General features: G+C 37.9%; 1 protein-coding gene across 2 annotated transcripts in view; it reads right to left on the bottom strand.

Annotated features, from left to right (window-relative positions):
• LOC107101763 (septin-7) overlaps window positions 1-19,650 on the bottom strand; it is a 22,449-nt gene extending 2,799 nt beyond the window's left edge. The window contains exons 1-14 of one of the 2 annotated variants that reach the window (XM_015400808.1): window positions 19,512-19,650; window positions 18,551-18,552; window positions 17,803-17,905; window positions 15,819-15,925; window positions 13,648-13,748; window positions 13,385-13,519; window positions 7,100-7,217; window positions 5,615-5,707; window positions 5,406-5,502; window positions 5,243-5,294; window positions 3,558-3,686; window positions 3,090-3,110; window positions 1,600-1,735; window positions 832-974 (exon numbers count right to left, since the gene is read on the bottom strand). In XM_015400808.1, the coding sequence (XP_015256294.1) occupies window positions 832-974; window positions 1,600-1,735; window positions 3,090-3,110; window positions 3,558-3,686; window positions 5,243-5,294; window positions 5,406-5,502; window positions 5,615-5,707; window positions 7,100-7,217; window positions 13,385-13,519; window positions 13,648-13,748; window positions 15,819-15,925; window positions 17,803-17,905; window positions 18,551-18,552; window positions 19,512-19,515 (1,241 nt within the window). In that variant the 5' untranslated portion in view covers window positions 19,516-19,650. The remainder of the gene's footprint in view (window positions 1-831; window positions 975-1,599; window positions 1,736-3,089; window positions 3,111-3,557; window positions 3,687-5,242; window positions 5,295-5,405; window positions 5,503-5,614; window positions 5,708-7,099; window positions 7,218-13,384; window positions 13,520-13,647; window positions 13,749-15,818; window positions 15,926-17,802; window positions 17,906-18,550; window positions 18,553-19,511) is intronic. The other variant, XM_015400809.1, reaches the window with a different exon arrangement.
• Between the last annotated feature and the right edge of the window lie 72 nt (window positions 19,651-19,722).

The following is a 19,722-nucleotide window of genomic DNA, read 5'->3' as shown; positions in this document are numbered from 1 at the left end:
ATATATATATATATATATATATATATATATATATAGTTATATAATACAAAAAAAAAACTACTTGAGCTGATGTAACGAGTAAATCTCTCTACTGTGAGATCAATAAAGACAATCAACCAATCATCAATCAATCAATTATGTGGGCGGAGGGAATGATAGACCAAGATTACAACAATATTTAATTTCAATTTGAAAAGCTCTCCCTTCAGTCCATCTTCGAGCATTCTGTACTCAGGCAGGCGCACAGAGTACTGCTGGACCTATTCCCACATCCTTCATAACTGAAATCAGCTCTTGCCTTCTAGCTGAAGGTTGGAAATCCCAAAAACCAAACATAACTGCTTTAAATACTTCTTTATATCCACCGCGATCAAACTTATAAATCACATTCTTAAATAGATCTGTAAGGGAGAAATATTTAGTATTGTATGTTATTTTTTATTTATTTGTTATTCTCATGGAGGGTAGGTAGCCTATGTGTGCATTTTTAGCTGGTATTAGTTTTTATGTTTCTGATGGCATACATTACTGTGCACTAAAATCTGTTGTATTCTATTTTAACTTGAGTTTCTTTTTCCTGAAAATTTGGAGATGCAAGTACGAAGCATTTACTAGTCAGAATAAATAATTGTTGATTTTATTAAATGTAATATGCTAACTTTAATGTAAAATAAAGCCAATACAAAAAAAAAAGAATAAGTCTAAAAATAAAAACAAAAACAAAGGTTAAGCAACAACTTAGGTTTTCCAGATGTTAAGCTAAAATAAATATATGAAGTCTGGAACCTCAATCAGAAACCAAGGCAGTGTAGTAAGCAGTGTCGTCTTTACCTGGAAGCCTCCATTTTCTGATGCTCCAGCCGCTGTTGCATCTCCCAGTTTGACCTCTCCTCCTCAAAGACGCGCCTCTTCTCCTCCAGCTCCTTATGCTGGGCCTCCAGATTCTTCTTCATTTGTTCGTGACGTCGCTGAAGCTGCAATGTAACAGAGGCGGTTTAGCTAAACTCATGTTTACAAATAAAAATTTTAACGTCAGTTGGATGAACAGAAAAAAAAAAAAGAACTTATGTTTTTCCAAAATTAGGATTATTTTTTCTTTTTTTTGAATTTTTAAGACACTAGTGGCTCGTTTTTATAGACAGTAGGCTGACAAGAAAGGGGATAAGAGGGAGACATGAGGGAAAGGACCACAGGCCGTATTTGGACCTGGGTCGCCCACATCGAGGACCAAGGCCTCCATACATGGTTAGTGTGCGCTAATCAGTGCGGCCAAGGAATCTTTAAAAAGTGATATAAATGTCATACATTTTAAGTCAGAGATGTTTCTTTATGGAAAAACAAAATGGTTTTCATACTTGGATGTTTGAAGATTGTGAAATAGAAAGTAGAAAACAGTGTGCAGCACATTTCATGTCAGTACTTGTAGTGTTAATTGGTTTCACTGCACAGAAACACAAATAGCAGATCAAACTGTAGCTTCTAATCAGACAGTTTGCCTCACACGATTCATGCACACCTTTAACCACAAACACACATCAGCACTAAGGAAGTGAACACCCGGAGCCAGACTGAAACAGTATCACTGTCTGAGTGTGTTACCTCTGCCTCAGAGTCTTTGAGCTTCTGCACTTTTTCCTTGACTTTCATCTCAAACACTTGCTCCATTTCCATCTCCATCTTCTTCATCTTAGCCACATGCTCTCGCCTCTCTTCCTCCATCTGGGCCAGGGGACTCCTGTGGAGCGACCACAAGCGCAGAAAAAAGAAAATAAGGAGGGAAAAAAAAGCAAAAAGGCAGAAATAATTAGAGATGAATCAGCAGCAAATATGTACTCATCAGTAAGATGAAAGAATGTCTACAAACCAGTAATTCCACAAATTAAATGAGGAAAATGTCTTATAATAATTACTACAAGCAGAATCAGGCAGTTGTCTGTAACATTTTAAAACAATTATCTTCTGACATGGAAATCCAACACATGAGAGGATCAGGCAGGAATAAGAGGAAAAGCTTTAGGAATGACTGAATCCAACAGGATAAAGACAGGAACTGGAAATGCACCAAAAGGTATGGGAGAAAAGTTAACGCCGCTTTTAGTAGAAGTAGTTCATTAAGAAATGTTAGTAAAAGCTCAATTGGTGCTGAAAATTTTAAAGAAACATCATGAAATATGTGGAACGGTTGCCATGAAGTAAGAGAATAGTAAGAAAATCAGCAATGGATAAAAACAGGCAAACGAACTGCAAAAACGATCTAGAAATAAGTAAATATTGTTAAATTAAGTGTATTTGCCCTTAATTTGTGGAGGTAAATCAAATGATTTGCCAATGGAATGAGTTTTTTTACTCTTAAAATAGGATCATTTGATAATATTCACTTAAAATAAAACAATGCAATATTTTTTTTTTATTATTTTAAATGTTAAGTATTTAGTTCCATTGGCAAAGTGTCTAACTTAACTCCTCAATTCAAGAAAAATACACTTATTTTAAGAAAATGACTTATTTAGATTTCAATTTTTTGCAGTGCAGTTTAACTGGATCTCGTGAGGGCTACCAAACTGTTTACATTTGATCACTGATGCTTTTTAAGAAATGGAAATTTCATGAGAGCTGTACACTTTGTGTTTATAAAATGACAATAAAAGTTGTCTAAGTCTACCTTTTCTCTTAAAAGCTTTAAAATCAGCCAAAATGTCATTTTTTCTAAATCAGTAATCTTCAGGCTTTCCGTGAGCCAAACTGTTTTTGAATTCTTTTTTTTCTTACTCTGTTTCAGTGTGTTTTACATTGGCAACCAGTCCAGACATCCCATGCTTAGGCCTTGAATGCAATAAGACATGACTCTCAGTCTGTATGAAAGGTGGAAAGATTCCCCCCCTTTGAAAAACAAATCAAAACACCAGAAAACACAGCTTCTTAGAGAGAAACAAATCAGCTTTCTTCCGCAACATATGAAAGTCATCATCTGAGAAGGAGTAGACAGAAGGAGAAAACACCTGAAGGCAGCCACTGTAGGAGCACAGAGGAAAGATGATGAACGTGTAAACAAACGGTGCAAAAATGAGGTGAAAAAGTTGTTCACTTACATTCCATCAACTGTGTCCATACTAAAAAAAACAAACAAAACACACACACAGCATGCAATGATGAGGCCATGCACTAAGATAAAACCAGAACATTAAAATTATCTGTGACATGAAGCTATTTTCTTACTACAAATGAAAAACAGAAAAGGTGAATGTTATGGGCTGTGTCACATTAAGAGCAGTGTTAAGATACTCAGGTGAGAGTTAGATTCAGCGCTCTTTAGTGTCAATTAGGTGTTCAACTGTGCTTTTTCAACTATTAAAAGGCATAACTGGGCATTTTTATGCAAAGCATTAAAAAGAAGAAACTAAAGAAAAAGACTTCTCAAACCTCAAAGCTGTGAATGAAGAACTGGAATCACATTTGACCAGAAATCTAAATTCTGCTCAGGTCAGGGGTAGCACTAAACAGTTCTCCTTTAGCTACAATTACACGGCTGTGGGACCGTGAATGAACCGAGGACTTACTTGGTGGACAGCTGTCCTTTAGCTTTGTTGTTGTCCACTCCGTTGTAGGTGACAGCGGCCAGCTTCCTGCTGCGGTAGTTCTCATAGTGGACGTTGTTTGTCACATCCTTCAGATCCTGCATGTGAGTTCTGACAACAGACAATGAAAAGAATATCAGTATGATCTACTAAATACAGACACTGTTTTTTTAGGAGACCTGAAGCCTCAAAAGGCATTAATTGACACAAAAAAAGAGGCCAGATGGTTTTAAGGTTTCTTTTCCCATATTTGAAACTCAAACTGACCAACTAGAAAAACAGAGGTTGATGGATCAGAGAAAACTGCAGGTCTTGCAACAGATTCTCAAATGGATTTAGGTCTGGATGGGGACTAGATTATTCCAGCAGATGAAATGTTGATTTTATCTGTGCTGCTCTATTTTGAGACTGGAAACCAGACTGAAGTTACTGTCTTTGGTCAATATCAACTGGAACGAGGCACCACAGACCCCAGCAGCTCAGCATGAGCAAGCAGCTGGAGATGATTTATCAATAAAAGCTTCGATGGAAACCATATCATTCCTAATTCTGACAGTTAGTTTACACTCTTTGTTCTGCTGAAAGGTAAACATAAGTCCAGTCTCATTATTTTTTATCCTGCCCTGCCTTCAGCCTCATCCATTCAGAAGAATTCATGCTGCTGAATTCAGTGTGGGGATGGTAGGCTAAGGCTAATGTGTGGTGTTAGCAATGGAACACATTTCCTTTTGCATGTGGACCAGCACATTCGACCAGAAGGGTTATTTAAGGTTTATTTAACATAGAAACATTTTAGGGGGGTGATGAAGACTAGACTTCAATATTATTAAATCATATGTGAATAACAAAGTGTTTGATTTTAGATATATGATTTTAATATTTCTACTTTTTAGAATGTGAGGCATTTATTTTAAAAGCCCTTAATGATGATTGGTTGGGATTGAGAGAGAGAGAGAGAGAGAGAGAACAGCTTCCTATAAAAAAAAAAAAACAATCAATGGAAGATATTTGTCTGATGAAGGTCCACGACTAAAACATTGCATGTTGAAACTTCTGAATCTTTCTGTATGGATTAAACCATTTAAACCTCTTATCTTCTATGTTCATTAGAGTTCATGATACATTTCAATAATGTTCTGCGACATTCAACTGAACAGTTGAATTCATACCGAGCTTAAATCATAAACATGGAGGACTCCGATTCTAATGAGGTGCAGTGTAAAGAGAACTGGATAGTGTGATGGGAAAAACATTTTACACTCTTTTCTTGTTAGGCCTCAAGTTAATAACTAATAACTTATTTGTCATCCTACTGAAGGCATGTCCAAAGTCAGTGCTGGAAGGCCGCTGGCCTGCAGGTTTTAGACGTTTCTCCATTTAAACAGCTGATTCTGATGATTGCAGTTCAGCAACAGCCTATTAATCAGCTATCAATAGAAATCAGTTACGGACAGCGGTCCTCGAGGACCGCCTGTAGACATGCCAGTCCTAGTGTATGTACATATGAAATATTGTTGTACCATCAGGTTTCCATTTAAATACATGTAGCATCAAATCACTAATATATGCATCCAAACATTTCTTTGTAAACACATGCATTAGGTTAAAAGCCTAAATAACCAAATAGCCCTAAATAAAACATGTTTCTAATGTGCAAGTTTAAGTACCTGATGAGCATGTCCCTGAGGATGGTGAAGTCACAATGGTCGCTATTTTCAACTAAGAGGAAACAATAAAATCATTAAATGACCAGGATGCAAAAACCCTTTAAAGCTATTCAACTTTCATTCAGGTGTTTGAATTCTTCAATGTTCAACTAAACAGCCTCACCTTCTGCAACCCCCCAGGGGTATTGTCTTCCTCTCACCCTCTTGCCATTCACCTCAATGATGGTGTTGCTTCCTACAACAGCCAATGGCAGCTTGTCCTGAACAAGGAAGGTGGAGAGTTTATTAAAATTATTACAAGGCTGTAAATGTAAGCTTGCATCGCTCTGCTACAGCCTGAGATGCAAACATGAGAACCTGGTAGGAACATACTTTTATTTTCTTCACCAGCCTGTTCTCCTCTTCATCGTCTGTTTCAGGAAACTCATATATCTTGATTTTGTGCTCTTGGATTTCTCTCATAATCTAGAAGAAAAAGGGAGGGTGTAAGAGGAACATCTGCAGAGTCGCTTAACAGAGCATTTAACACAGGGACACAAACAACGCAATAACAAAAGAAAATAAATGGAACTTAAGATATTTTAATTTTAGTCATAGTTTTTTTCACAAACAAAGCCTTTTGATAAGACATAATCCACTGAAAATTGGATTTTCTCCCCCGTCTCTGTAAGCACCCTACAATCCACCATTAATATTGTTAAAAAAAATGCACCTTTCCTGGGTTATAAACCGGTTGGCCGCTGTTATGTTGTGGGAATAAACTATTGCTATTGATTTCTGTTATTTGGTCCAAGTGTTCAGCCTTCCATCAGAAAAATGCAATTTTTTTTGTCTACACAGAGGAACAACACCGCACGTGTGCAGCGGTAAACAAGGAATCAGTCTAGAGCAGCCAAGTTAGTTAGCACCTCCCAGCAAAGTGTAGAAATATTTAAGAAAAATCCAACAACAAGTGTTAAAAAAAGCCACAAAAAAATCCAGGAGGGATAAGACTGGAATTGTGCTTGGAATACAGCATGAACTTTGATGTTGACTAAAGTGAAAGCTAAAGCTTCTGAGGCATTCAAAGGTTGATAAGTTCGATAGTTGAATAAACGTATTTACTAATACTAGCGATAGCAATACTATTCATATGCGCTACTGTCCGTGTTTAAATCTCATTAAAAAAGATTGATAGATTTATTGGTTCTTACTTTGATACTCTGTCCCTGGTTGCATTTTTAAGAAATGTAATTTTTCTTTTTCCTTCACTAGAAGTTAAGAATCTCTGTAGATCTGTTTATTTACTCATATCGGTTCGTCTTCAACTACACTGAGCTGTGGCTTTACTGCAAGACTAAGCTAGACGGTGTGGCTGTATTAAGTAGTTCTGTGGTACTGTCAGCAGATGGCACCATGTCTGTTTATACATGCTTATAACACCTGGTGCTGAAAAAAAAGGACAGACACCTGGTGTATATAACCTTATTTTATCATGATCATTTTTTTGTATAGGCACATAACATGACTGTTGCTGGTGACATACATTTTCAGTGTTCTTTAATGCTCTTAATTTGAAATCTCAGTGCTTTTGTTCAACCACAATTTGCATTAAATCCTTTGAACATTTCTAATTACAAAGCAAATTACAAATAAAATTTAAATTATTTCCACTGGTTAGCTTGTGGCTTAAAAATAACCTCTTATATAAAACTAGTTCTAATTTAAAACAATTTAAGTTTGAAAAATTCACCACCAAAACTTGCCAAGTGCTCTAAACAATAATTATTCTAAATACAGCAAAATAACTGATCCAATGTCATTACCTTCCAAAGAATGCCATTTAGAGCAAAAAAAGCAGCTGTGGAAACCACTGACCTGTTTCTTGAACTGTTGGCATTCCTCCGGGGTGAGAGTGTCTGCTTTGGCGATCAAGGGGATGACATTGACTTTTTCATGCAACCGTTTCATGAACTCAATGTCCAAGGGCTTCAGTCTGCAGAAACAAAGTTCAAACAGTCAATGAGACTTGATCTGATTAACTGTGCTGAATCAGCCTGGGTGACCATGGCAAGAAAGCACAAAATATATCAATCTTCTAAAGGATCTTCTCTTGTTTTATTGAAGGACTGGTTTTAAGACCCAAAAGGAACATGCATTCTTGGAAACGCTCTTACTAGACATAACTAAGATAAAATAACTTAAGCTAAAAATAGAAGTCTGTGATGCCTTACTCTTACCTTAAACTCATGAGAAAGAACTCCTATTCTTGGCTCGAGAAATAACACTAGATGAGAAGCATTATTGAGTTATAGCTTTGAATTTCCCATATTTACCTATAAAATTAGATTTTCTTTTCATCCGTCTGAGGTAGCCTTAGAAATGTCTCCAAGATAAAATCTAATCTACAACTTGAGCTGTTTAAATGTAGAGGAACCATGTAAGGACATTGAACAAGAAATCTGAATAAGAAAATTATGTGTAATCAACTGCATTAAAACTTTCAAAGGTAGCAAATACTGACATTAAATACCACATAGGGAATATGCATTTAAGTTTTTAATATGTTTTATTATAATGGGTATTATAAACTGCTACACTATAATAAACAAGGATAAGGGACTAGCATTCAACCGTCAGTAAAATTAAGTGTTTTGAGCTGGATTTTTTGTTATTGTTTTATTATTTAGATGTGGCATGCAAAATAAATGTGTTTTCTTTGCAGAAAAGAGAAGATAGCTTATTGTGCTAGTATTATTGCATCACCAGCTTTTTTAATTGCCATGGAACTCAGCCTAAAGTTTTTTTCATTCCTTTGAGAGGATAAGTTTAAGAAAAAGTAGCCAATCAACTCTTGTGGGGAAAAAATTTGACTGCAGATCACACTTTAGTTTGTAGTCACCATTTTGTGCAGGTTTAAGTGAGGCTGGGCAATCCAACAGGGACAGCGCTGGCTGCTAAGCAGAGCTGCTCCTGCTCCTTCTGAATTTATTGATTTCTCTATTTCAACCCCTAAACCTGGTGTTTGGGAGTAGAGAAACACCGCAACGATCCCCCAACAATGGTGAGGAAGAGAAAACAGAAGTCAAACTTCCTGACCATGACTACTGCTCCTCTTTTGCAGCTCTAGATGCATTGGATTTACAACACACGTGGCACTTTAGCCTTAATTGACGAGCTATAGCCAGAGATAGCTTTTCTTCAGATGCAGATGGAGAATGTGGCCATCAACAATTAGTTTGGATGGAAAGGTTAGCCGTCTCTAAAGAAGACGGCTAACCTTATACAAGGTAAGATGGGCTACAAAGTGAATTTAAGATATATTTACAGAAAAAGCAATAGCTCATAGCATTAAGCATAATTGTAAATATACTCATGACAGAGCAGCAGTTAGGGCCAGAAGCCTAAGCATGTGTGTACATGTACAAAAAAACTAACAAATAAGTCATTGTCTTTGAAATTACAGCACCCCACAAACATTTAGTGGAACCGGAAAATTCCACAGCACTAACAAACATTCAAGTCGAGTGAATTTAGAATTTAAACTATCACTGGCTACAAGATTTATGACATTACTGATAAACAAACTTCAACATGAACCTGACTGAGCGTTAAATGAGCCATCCTTTACAGAATATGAGTCCTATAAAACACCACAAACTAAACTAAATTCAGATGTACTTGAGCTCGGAAAAAAAGCCAGCTGCCCCAAGATCAACTGCTGGTTTGTCCACATAAAGAAAACATACTTTGGTCTAGCATTTATTTGTTCTACAACTGAAACAGCAGTTAACATTTCCTGAATGGAATCATCACAGTATGACAATTAAAAAGTGTTCACTTGATGCCATATTAGATGGGTTACGACTAAATGGGCTCCCTCTGAAACTTATGTCCGTCCCTTATGTGAGTTTTAATGACTAATATTTAACATACGGCGGGACAGGCGGAGGAATCATGACAATAAAAAGGATCAGCGGTGTGGAAAAAGTTGGGACATCATAATTAGGTTTGCATAATTAATGTTATTACCAATATTATCTGAATTTGAAAACAAAAAAGAAGAATTTTCAAATTACAAAGGCACTAAATTTTTGGCCACAACATTCCAAAAAGTTAAGACAGGTTCTCACTCCAACCTGACATAATACGCTTAAAGTGGGTTTGCCTTGACACACAAACGAAGAGGGTGGCAGCTAATGTTCGGATCCGTGCACTTTTTAAGGAAGCAGTAAAGTCCAGCAGCAATGGACCCTGGACAAAAGGGCATCCAAAGCAACTAACTCTGCACTTTATGTTCAACTGGGAACAATTTTCAACTTACCAAGCTTTTCTCCTAAAACAAATCAATCACTAAAGAAAACTGTACATTTTTTTGTTTTCTAATAAGACCTCATCTACAAATGTTTATCTTCAGGTAAGCCTGGGCAATAAAACAATAGGTATTGCACGGACAACTGATATGATAATAACAAAAATGTGTCTGACAGACTGTTCTTTAACAGCGTTCCTCAAATCCAGGCCTTGAGTTTCAGAGCACTGCCATCTTTTACATGTTTCTCTGCTTCCAGACCTGAATCAATAACACCTGAATTACCTCCTCAGCATGCAGTCAGGTTCTCCACAGTCCTTCTAATGATTGACTAAGGTGTGTTGATGCAGAAAGATCTAAAAGGGGCAGGATACCAATCATACCTCGAGGGCGAGATCCCTGTTCTATGATTTCACTGAAACCGATCCAGAAAAGCAGTGTATTCTGAGGGAAGTAGACTGAGGAAAGAATCTGGTCTCTCAACCTCTCAGGTCCAAGCTAAGCAAGGTAGGGAAGTAAAGCTGACCTCTTTTAAAGGTTACATGTCTGTTGCTTCAGACATGTAACCATCTAATGCAGAGGACAATCAAAATAAAAATCCTAGAGGCAAAATCATAAAACAACATTATTTTGGGACCATATCAAACTGCCCTAATCAACAACAGTCTTGTTTCCGTTCCGCCTGCTCAATGCCTGGTCGGTTCTACTGGAGGTTCCTTCCCATTAAAGGGGAGCTTTCCACTCCACTGTTGATAAATGCTTCCTCAGTGTGAAGAATAGCAGCAAAGCGAATATCACAATGTCCACTGTAGCTACGTTCACATACAGGATGAGTTCATTTCATTAGTCATTGACTTCATGCAATCTGCCAAGTGTCCTTCAACAGCAAACTGTGACTAAACCATAAAATGCATGCATTTTAAGTTGACTTGGTTTTTGTTTTTATGGCACTAGTGGCTCATTTTTCTGACAGTATGCTGACAGGAAAGGGGTTATGAGAGGGAGGGAGAGACATGCCGCAAAGGACCACATGCCGTATTTGAACCAGGGTCGGCCTCTTCGAGGACTAAGGTCTTTGTACATTGGTCGTGCACACTAAGCACTGCTCCACTTGCACACTTGTTAAGTTGACTTGTTTCTTGGTGGTATGAAAATAAAATGAATATAAAACAATAGTACTGCAGTATGATGTTTCTCCTAAAATTGAATTTAGCTACTTGAAGGTCACATTAAGCCCAGCACACACACTGCGATTTTTTGTTGTTTTTTCCCCAAGCCATGCAAGAAGTTTGGGGATCAGGCTGACTCTTGGCTAAATGGCATGTTGTGCAGTATACTCGGGGGGATCACAGGACATTGGCACTTCACAACCAGCTCCTGGACAGAGATTGTGGGCAGCCAGAAAATCAAACCTGTTTAATATTTTGGTCGTAGCTTGTGAGCGAATCGCATCTTGACACATCCAGACTGAGAACTCTTGTCTGTTTTGGTCATGTTACGGATGCAAAAATAAACAAAAAATTGAAGTGAAGTGTCTTCTTCTGTTACTAGCTCTCCCCCAATTTGTTTCATTGTTCAAGATGCCGACCAGTCTTTGAGGATGCACAGTAGTAGTCGGATCGCATCCGAGTAGCGGTTCGCACAGTGAGGACATCGTAAGCTGCAAACTTTTGAAAGCTGAGATTGATTTGCAGGATTTGAATCCAGGCTGCCAGCAACAATTGAAAATAATGCACAGTGCATCCCAGGCTTTACACCACAGTGTTTGGACAGAAACCTCTGAGTTCACACTATGTTCTGTGATGGCTGTCATCCATCACGAGCAACGCCATGCAGCCATCCTCACTGAACGTGTGTAGGATCCCCATTTATGCCTCTGAACCCCTTTTATTTTGAAATGGTCCAGATCTGTTTAACTCTATTGTGTGACTTCCTGTCTGACTCAGCTGGTCTTTAGATATATTAGCATTTGCTCTGTCATCCTCAAGCCTTACCTCAGTGACGGATGAGGCCTCTCAGTCATGAAAGGATTACAGCATCTACTAAAATGGCTTCTCTTTGCGATGCAGAAAAAAAATGCATGGATGAAAGAGTGTGTGATCTTGGGGCCAACTGGGAAGTAATCTTACAATACTGGCAGAACTGAGAATACAGCTGTATTTATAAACCAGAACATTTCATTTTGTGGCTTTCATGTTTATCCATAATCATCCTCAACTCTCTAGTAAAGTGGCTTCATTTTTTTTATTGATGTATCATGACGTAAGTATTTCTGTGGGCCTTAACTGCAAAAGCTTGTCAAGTTTACATACAGTTATAGTTAAGCTTTTGTGTATGGAGGAGGAAGAAAATTATCTAAGGAAAGAGCTGGAAGGCCCCAAAGTCACCCCCTTGAGGTCAGTGTTTGCTGTGTGAGAACAGCAGGCTGTTGTGCAGAGGGGATGCTCTGAGAGGGCATACGGTGCCCATCCTCCAGTGATACAGTAATGCTTGTGTGCATACAGAGCACAGCCTTGTACAAACACAATGTTCCCTGAGAGAACAGACAGAGAGACGGGAAAACAGAAGGACAGAAAAGAGACGGCGTCTTTTCCCCGTTTACAGAAGGACAGCCGTCAAATAAAGGGCATGAGAACAAACAGCAGATTTTAAATATGAGGTCTGGCATAAAAAAGCCCACACTACAGTAGCAAACTCTTATGCAGAACTCTGAGAGTAACATATGTGGAAAAAATACTATCATTCTAGCAGAGACTATATTTTATCAAAGGAAGAAAATTAGCACTTAACTTTCTCAATTTTGGTAATTTGACGGAAATTGATTTCATCAACAGAGATCAAAAGCTCATTTCGACCATCAACCATCAGCAGACTGTCTACTGCAGGGGTCTTTAACGTTTTCCAGGCCAAGAACCCCCAAACTATTGGCGAGATGGAGCTGGGACGCCCTAAATATATATATAGTATGAAATTGTGTTATATCAAACTGGTCCTATAGTCACTCTATTACATATGGAGTCATGTAACGAGAGTAATTTCACCCTGGGATTATTAAAATATTTCTGATTCGGATTCCTCATTGATGGGACAGGTGTTGTGAATGAAACAGTGCCCAGCTTGAAAGAGCTCCTGTGTGTCGCTGAATGTGTGCATTGATGACTGAAAGACATCTTCTGCCTCCATGTATCTGCTTACTACAGTGTGTTGACTTCATGTTAATGTGGATTTAAAGACATTTCAATTAGTGGAAATAATTGCAAAGGGGAATATATATATAAAAAAAAAAAAAAAACTTTCAACCAAAACCTTTGCGAACCCCATGCAGTACCTCCGTGGACCTCGTAGGGGTCGCGGACCCCCAGATCACATTTTAAAATCATGCACAGTCCTCTTTATGAACCCCATGGTAGTCAGCATCTTTTGTTAGGCATTTTATCAGAACATCTCTTTTTTCCTTTCACATTCTAAGCTCTGTTTTACGAGACAAACTGGTTTTCTAACACTATAATTACAGTTTAGGCCAGGAGGGGTTCAAGCATTTTAACTTCAAGTACGAATGGTTAAAGTGGTGAAATTATTTTAATTCTGTCACCCAACCAAACATAAAAACCTGCTGCTATGACCTTTGTGGCATGGGTGATCTAGTATTCTCCCCTTTGCTCCATTTCTGTTTTCATTTCCTATCACTGTTCTAACACCCTTCCTGCCCCACTAGTTTACTCTCCAAAGTAGTATTCCTGAATTCCTTTCGCTGCCTTTACTAAAAAAACAAACATATATTTTAGCAGCTGAATGGAAAATTGTAATAAAACGATTTAAGAAATAAAAAGTGACCAGTCTTCTAAACTCACCCGTGTCCAGAGGGAGCGATGAAATAAAGGCAGCAGTGGATTCGGCTGTCAGGCATCTGTCGTCTGTTCACCCGTGATTCTGAGTTCAGGTAGTCTTCAAACTTGCTGTCTATGTGGTCGATGATCGGCTGCCAGCTGCAGAAAAACATGAACTTGGGTTTTCAGTTTGGAACAACTGTATGGCTTATATTGCTAAAGTGTGACAAACGTCTAAAACATGTGGGAGCAGAGATGCCAGAGAGGGCAGCTGTGGCAATCCGTACCAGTTGCTGTTGTCGACGGCATCCCCAAACCCCGGGGTGTCAACTATTGTGAGCAGCAGCTGGACACCTCCCTCCTTTATTAAGACTTTAGATTGCTCCACCTGCCAGAGAAGAGGACATCTTAGATTACCCCATTTTATACTCTGCTCCTGTTCTGTAAGATTAAAACACCATAGTTGTCAGGTAAAAGTATTCAGACCCCTTAAAGTATTTAGGACCTCCCCTCTTATAGATTAATTGGATTATTAATGATTACAACACAAAGTTGAACCTAGTGAACCTATTTATGAATTCATTTATTTCACAAACAGTTATCATGAAGTCTTAATTTCGTTTTAACTCCTATAATTGTGATTTAAATAAAATTCTTTGCAACCAATTGCCTTCAGGATTAACAAGATTAGCTGGAAATCTAAGCTCTTTAATCAAAATCAATTGCTAGGTAAGTTATCTCATAGTGAGCATAACAAGAACAGCACTGCTATGAAAAACCAAAAAACTGTACCTTTAAAGACATGAGCACAATAAGCAGGGAAATAAAGTCATCATGTGCCAGTATCTTTACAGACAGCAATATTACAAGTGCAGCAGAAAATATTTAGCAGCAACGACGTGTACTAACCTGCCTTCTTATATCGTGGTATTGCTTAACTAGCCTGAGAAACCACCAAAACATATAAGCACCTGGAGCTAGCAATGCTTTCAGAAATGAGTCAGATGGAATTAGCACCACAGGTCTTTAAAATTCAAGACGGTATTAAGAAGCATGATCATAAAAACATCTTTTTCAGGGGCTGATAAATTTGATTGCATCTATTTTATGAGGGGATTATAACAGAGAGCTTTTTAAAAGACACTAAGCAAATCTGTTCTGCTTCTGTTTTTCACTCGACATGTGAAACGGGGTAAATTTAGTGTCCAAACAAATCTGTTCCTCAATCCAACTGAACAATGTGAATGCTGTAAATCAATGTTTGGTCCCATCACTGTAGAGCCAAATGGGACAAAGGTTACCCAATAGTTCAGTTGCATCTTTATTTTTAGAGTGATACTTAAAATCATGATGGCGCAAAAAAAAGCTGAATTTTGGGATTATTCATGTAACTACTCTCACCCCTAATTTATACCTGACAGCTACATTTAAAGACCAAGACAGAGTAAAGTGGCAGAAATCCTTAACAAAGGAGACAAATTAATAAATAAAATGAATTGATCAGCAATTTCTAAAAGGTAAATAAAACAGAAATAAAAGTGGCTACTTAAAACAACAAAGGATAAACAAAATGCATTAACTTTATCCTTATAGTAAAAGAAAAAAAAAGATATCTCATCTATACACAACTTGGACCTTGTTGTAACACATGAACCCAAAATTCAAACATTATCATCAAAATAAAGAAATCAACAATTCTCTCCATGCAGTATTCCTGAGATTCAAATGAGTTTTCTTTTATGTTTCTGCTTGTGTTTTGACTAATGGTCGATGTTACCAGCTGTGTTAGCTCAACTGTTTGGATGGGCAAATATATTTTTCTTACAAATCAATTTTTGCCATTTGATTCATGGATATTTAGGTCAGGGACTTCAAAAAGTGAGATGTAAAATCAGATTTACTGTCCAAGACCCTTTACGTTCATGTGTTTAATAAATAATACCACAAAAAAAGAAGCAGCGACTCTTATTCACCATAACTGGGTCCCTAAACTGCATGATCAAAGAGAAATTATGAATATTAAGAAACCTATAAATATATTATAGGTTTGCATAAGATTAGCATTTGTGAGCTGAAAACTCAACCAAATTCAGAAATTAAAAGGGGGACAGATCATATTTTTCCTGATTAATACTGATTAAAAGTTTTTTATGGTGTCTGACCAACTTAATCAGATTTATTTTCTAAAGACTGGAGGACCTAAAACACAAAGGACTGGAATACTTTGACATGCAGCAGCTTAAAATGAGCAGAGAATTAAAAGATGATCCCTTTTAGACATCTAAACATGAGTCCCTGAACTTTCTTTTTTTCAATATTTGATTATCCAGTCACAGATAAATAAAATCAAAAGTAAAGTAAAATTGGCTGATTCAGATTTCTATTCTTTTTACAGGTTATAGCGAGGCATATTTTGCTTATTTTAAAACAACCGACATATTTTCTCTAAGAACTGTACCTGTACAGTCTTTTTGATTCTGTGCGAAGGTCCAGGATACTCTGCTGAGTACAAGTCTGTTAGGAAAAGTGAATTAATCAAAGTTGACTTCCCCAGTCCTGATTCACCTGGGAACAAAAAGACAAAACGGGAAAATGCATCAGTATTTGAAGATACTCGCATGTATGCCTTAAAATAGAACTAAAGTATTAGAATATTATTTTTGAATAAAATGTTCAGGTCAAACTTCAATCCTATCTCCCTCAGACAATACTGGGCAATTTGGCTCCAGAGACTGATTTTCTCTAGAGGTATCAATCTATTTGGGTTAAACAGTTAAAAGGCTAGAAAAACAATGTAGACAATGGCTCTTGTTATGCGTCAACGACTGGCTGTGTGGTCTCAGTCCTCTCAAACTTGGCCGACCATTGTGTGCCCTGTTTCCAGGATCCCAGTGAAAAGGATCATTAGTTGAAATGACCACTGGCACAGGCTGGCTTGGCTGACGGCCATAAGTCAATATTTAACGAAGCACCATTTACGCCCACAGTGACAGTTAAAGTGTAACGTGATGCGCTTTAACTGAAAGTGTACCTAACATATCATTTTAAGCCTCTAACTGTGTAACATAGGTATATTAATTTAGTTAATGCATTAGGAAATTGTTATAAAAATCTAAAAAGAGCAGCTCGCTAATGTGTGAACAGGTTGTGGGTCACATGTTCGATGAGCTATGGATAGATGTGCCAGTCAGGGATGGTAATGCAGTACCAATCTCTCTTCCTCCTTTCCGCTTTTATACCAAACAAGTGACACATCGCATGTGGGAACGGCAGGACATGTGGGCCTGCGGCAAATCAGAGCCAAGAACAGCTGAACACTATGTGTATGAGTGTGTGCGAAAACAATGGCATGCATTTAAGTATCAGAAAGCCCAGAGGACCTCCTTTTCTGTCCTTGTTGCCATGACATTTTTAATCTTCTCAGGGATTATTCTCAAAATATTGATATAGAGAAAAACAGAGAACAAAGCATAGTGCATGTAAAGATGCACCAATCAGGCTTGTCTTGAATGATTCCAGTTTCTGGTCTTCTTTGAGGTCTGTCAATTCAGATTTTTATCTTTTCAGAGATTTTTTTTTTATTATTCTAAAGACAACAAATAGATAATAAAAATGCAGAGAATATTATCCGATATAGGAGGCAGATTTAAATCAAAAACAAAACAAGGGAATAAGAGAATTTGCCTTATTTGTGCAGAGAAGAATATGAATTAAACCGTCACTTTATATTAATTTATAGCGCATCAAAGCTCAAGCTAGAAATTAAAGTAGCTTATTTTGACTCCTTAATTGAATGTTTTTTCTGTATTTAACCTGCCAATTAGCAGTCGGAGACAATCAATGACCACTTCCATTATACAGCAGACTGATGAATGCATCTCTAAGTTTGGGTGAAAGCAAATTCCAAGTGAACTTTTATGACCCCAAAAACCGTAATAAAAAAGGCCAAAGACACTTAGAAATAACTGTCCGTTGTGAACATGATGCAGTGTTCTTTAGAGGCATACTGAGCACAAACTATGTTATTCCCGCAACAGGAAGTGGTTGTGACCCTGGGACACATTTTTCCCTCCAAATATGGCTGAGGAACATCTTGGCTCAGGCAACAGCCACATTCAGGCATTTAAGAAAAGAAGCAACCGTTTCTGACATGCTGAGTATAGTTCTAGAAAACTCCAAACCAAACGTTTTGCTATTGCACGACTATTTTAAGAATCTGTTAAAGATAAAACAGGGCAGAAATCCAAAGACTAAAACTTATTTGAGATGACAAAGATATGGTCCTGCACTGTGAGATACATGAACATCAGCATCGTTCTCTTAAAAACAACAACACAAACAAAAAGACACACAAAACAACATTAAATGTCTTCCACAAGGAACAAAAAGATTATTCAATTAATACAAGAGTAAACTGAGGGCCAAGCAGAGAGTGTTCTTACCCACAACCATCAGGGTGAACTCAAAGCCCCTCTTGACGGACTTCCTGTACACTTGGTTGGGGAGGCTTGCAAAGCCAACATATCCTTCCAGGTTCTTTTGTTGCTGTAAGAAAAGCTTATCTGTTTTAAATCATATAGTATTCATCACTTAACTTGGAGGTTATGCATGGTACGCTACATTAAAGCAGCTGTTCCACATTATGCATTATAGTTATTATTGTGAAATAACAGTAATATAAAGCATAAATCATGAACCATTGTATACTTACAGCTGCATTGTGTTGATCATCATCATGTGGTTGCAGCGTGCAGAAAGATTCAGTATCCACAAGGTCACCAAAAAAAGAAACAAAAGAAAAAGCTAAATCAATATCAGATCATCTGACAAACAAATGTCCTACTGTTGAGTTTTAGGCTCTGGGGTAAATATATTCATGATCCAAGCAACTGTAAAAACATACAGTTGGCCAGACTTGTACATTTTTCCACTTCACTTGCTCCTTAAATGTCAACAGCACCATAAAGCAAGCACCGTACATTTATACAGCCATTTCTGTAAGCCTGTGGCTAGAAGAGGATTTTTGCTTCTTATGCCAGAACATCCTCTGCCTGCCAAACCAGCCCACTCGTCTCAAGTGCGATTCTAAGACATGATAATACCGATTTGTCTCCAGGGTGAGTAGCTCAGTGTTAGTAGTATCAGGCTGGGGTCACAACTTAACTAAGCTCTAAAACTAGTTAACCTGACAGCTAATCGTGATGTTCCAGACCTACCTAAAAAGATAGCTGTAATTTCAAATCACAACCGTGTTTCCTTTCCGGTAGAATCTCGGGGTTCTACCAGAGGAAGTGGTGGCAGGTGGAAGATAAGTTTAGCTGTAGAGTCTTTGTGCAGAGTTAAAGGGCCTCTTATTACTTGACTAACAAATATGTTCAGTTTAAAAGTAAACCAATATATCAAATGCAGTCCTTTAATTTACCGGCTCTCAATGCAAAGGCAACTAACTTTAAAGTCAAAGCATGAACACTCAGGTGCTAGATCCACTGTAATCCAGATTAGATGGCAGCCTTAACCTCCTTATGTCTAACCTGACATCAGGTCTGATTCTGCCTGGCTAAAACAAATGACCCAGTCATATCAGCTTAATGGAAGTAGAACTTGAACATACATCTAAAGACAAATTCCTGCTCTTTGGGACCTTAAATGGGTGAATTTAATTTTACAGTAACCCACAGCAGCTCGCAAACGCTTCCTGTCATTTACCCGTAACTTCAGGGCATAAAACTTAGCATTGTAGCAAGCTGTTTCATCCAAAATACGACATTGAACCAAATTAGTTATGTGACTGCTGTTTTTCTAGAGGAAATTTCAAAAGCAGATAGGTAAAACCAATGATTATGTTATACTATTCAAACAACTGATAAAGGACAGAAGGAGGCGTTTGCTAAAATAGTTCGCTACAAAGCTAACGACAGGAAATGACACTCCCGTTGGTTTACACAGCGAGCAGAAGCTAAAACTAGCCTGCTAGCATAGCAAGCCATCCAAGTGGAGGCGGACTGGGCGTTGGTTGCTCCGACAACTGCCGTAGCTAAACAGTAGCAAATTGCTCAAACAGTGCAACGAATTTTAAGTAAAACCATACACACAACCGTTTAAAAGGAGTTTTTCTCCTAAGCTGTAACCTCAGGTAACAGTGTAGTCTCACCCATAACGTCCCTGCCGCCTCAAACACCGATCATTCACAAGCCGACATTCCCCCTCGCAACTTTTGCTTAACCTACGCACAATGAGTCACGCAGGAGCCTTCACACCCAACGCAGCTACGGCTAAGAATCTGACGTAAACTCTACGTGAATACAGGCAGTGGGGAGGCATTATAAGTCTCGTGATATCTTAAAATTCCTTTGAGTAGAACT

The sequence above is a fragment of the Cyprinodon variegatus genome, unplaced genomic scaffold (genome assembly GCF_000732505.1).
Source record: "Cyprinodon variegatus isolate N-32 unplaced genomic scaffold, C_variegatus-1.0 Scaffold1148, whole genome shotgun sequence".
NCBI lineage: Eukaryota > Metazoa > Chordata > Actinopteri > Cyprinodontiformes > Cyprinodontidae > Cyprinodon > Cyprinodon variegatus.
The sequence above is the reverse complement of the archived record's forward strand: the minus strand, read 5'-3'. Positions and strand labels throughout refer to the sequence as shown.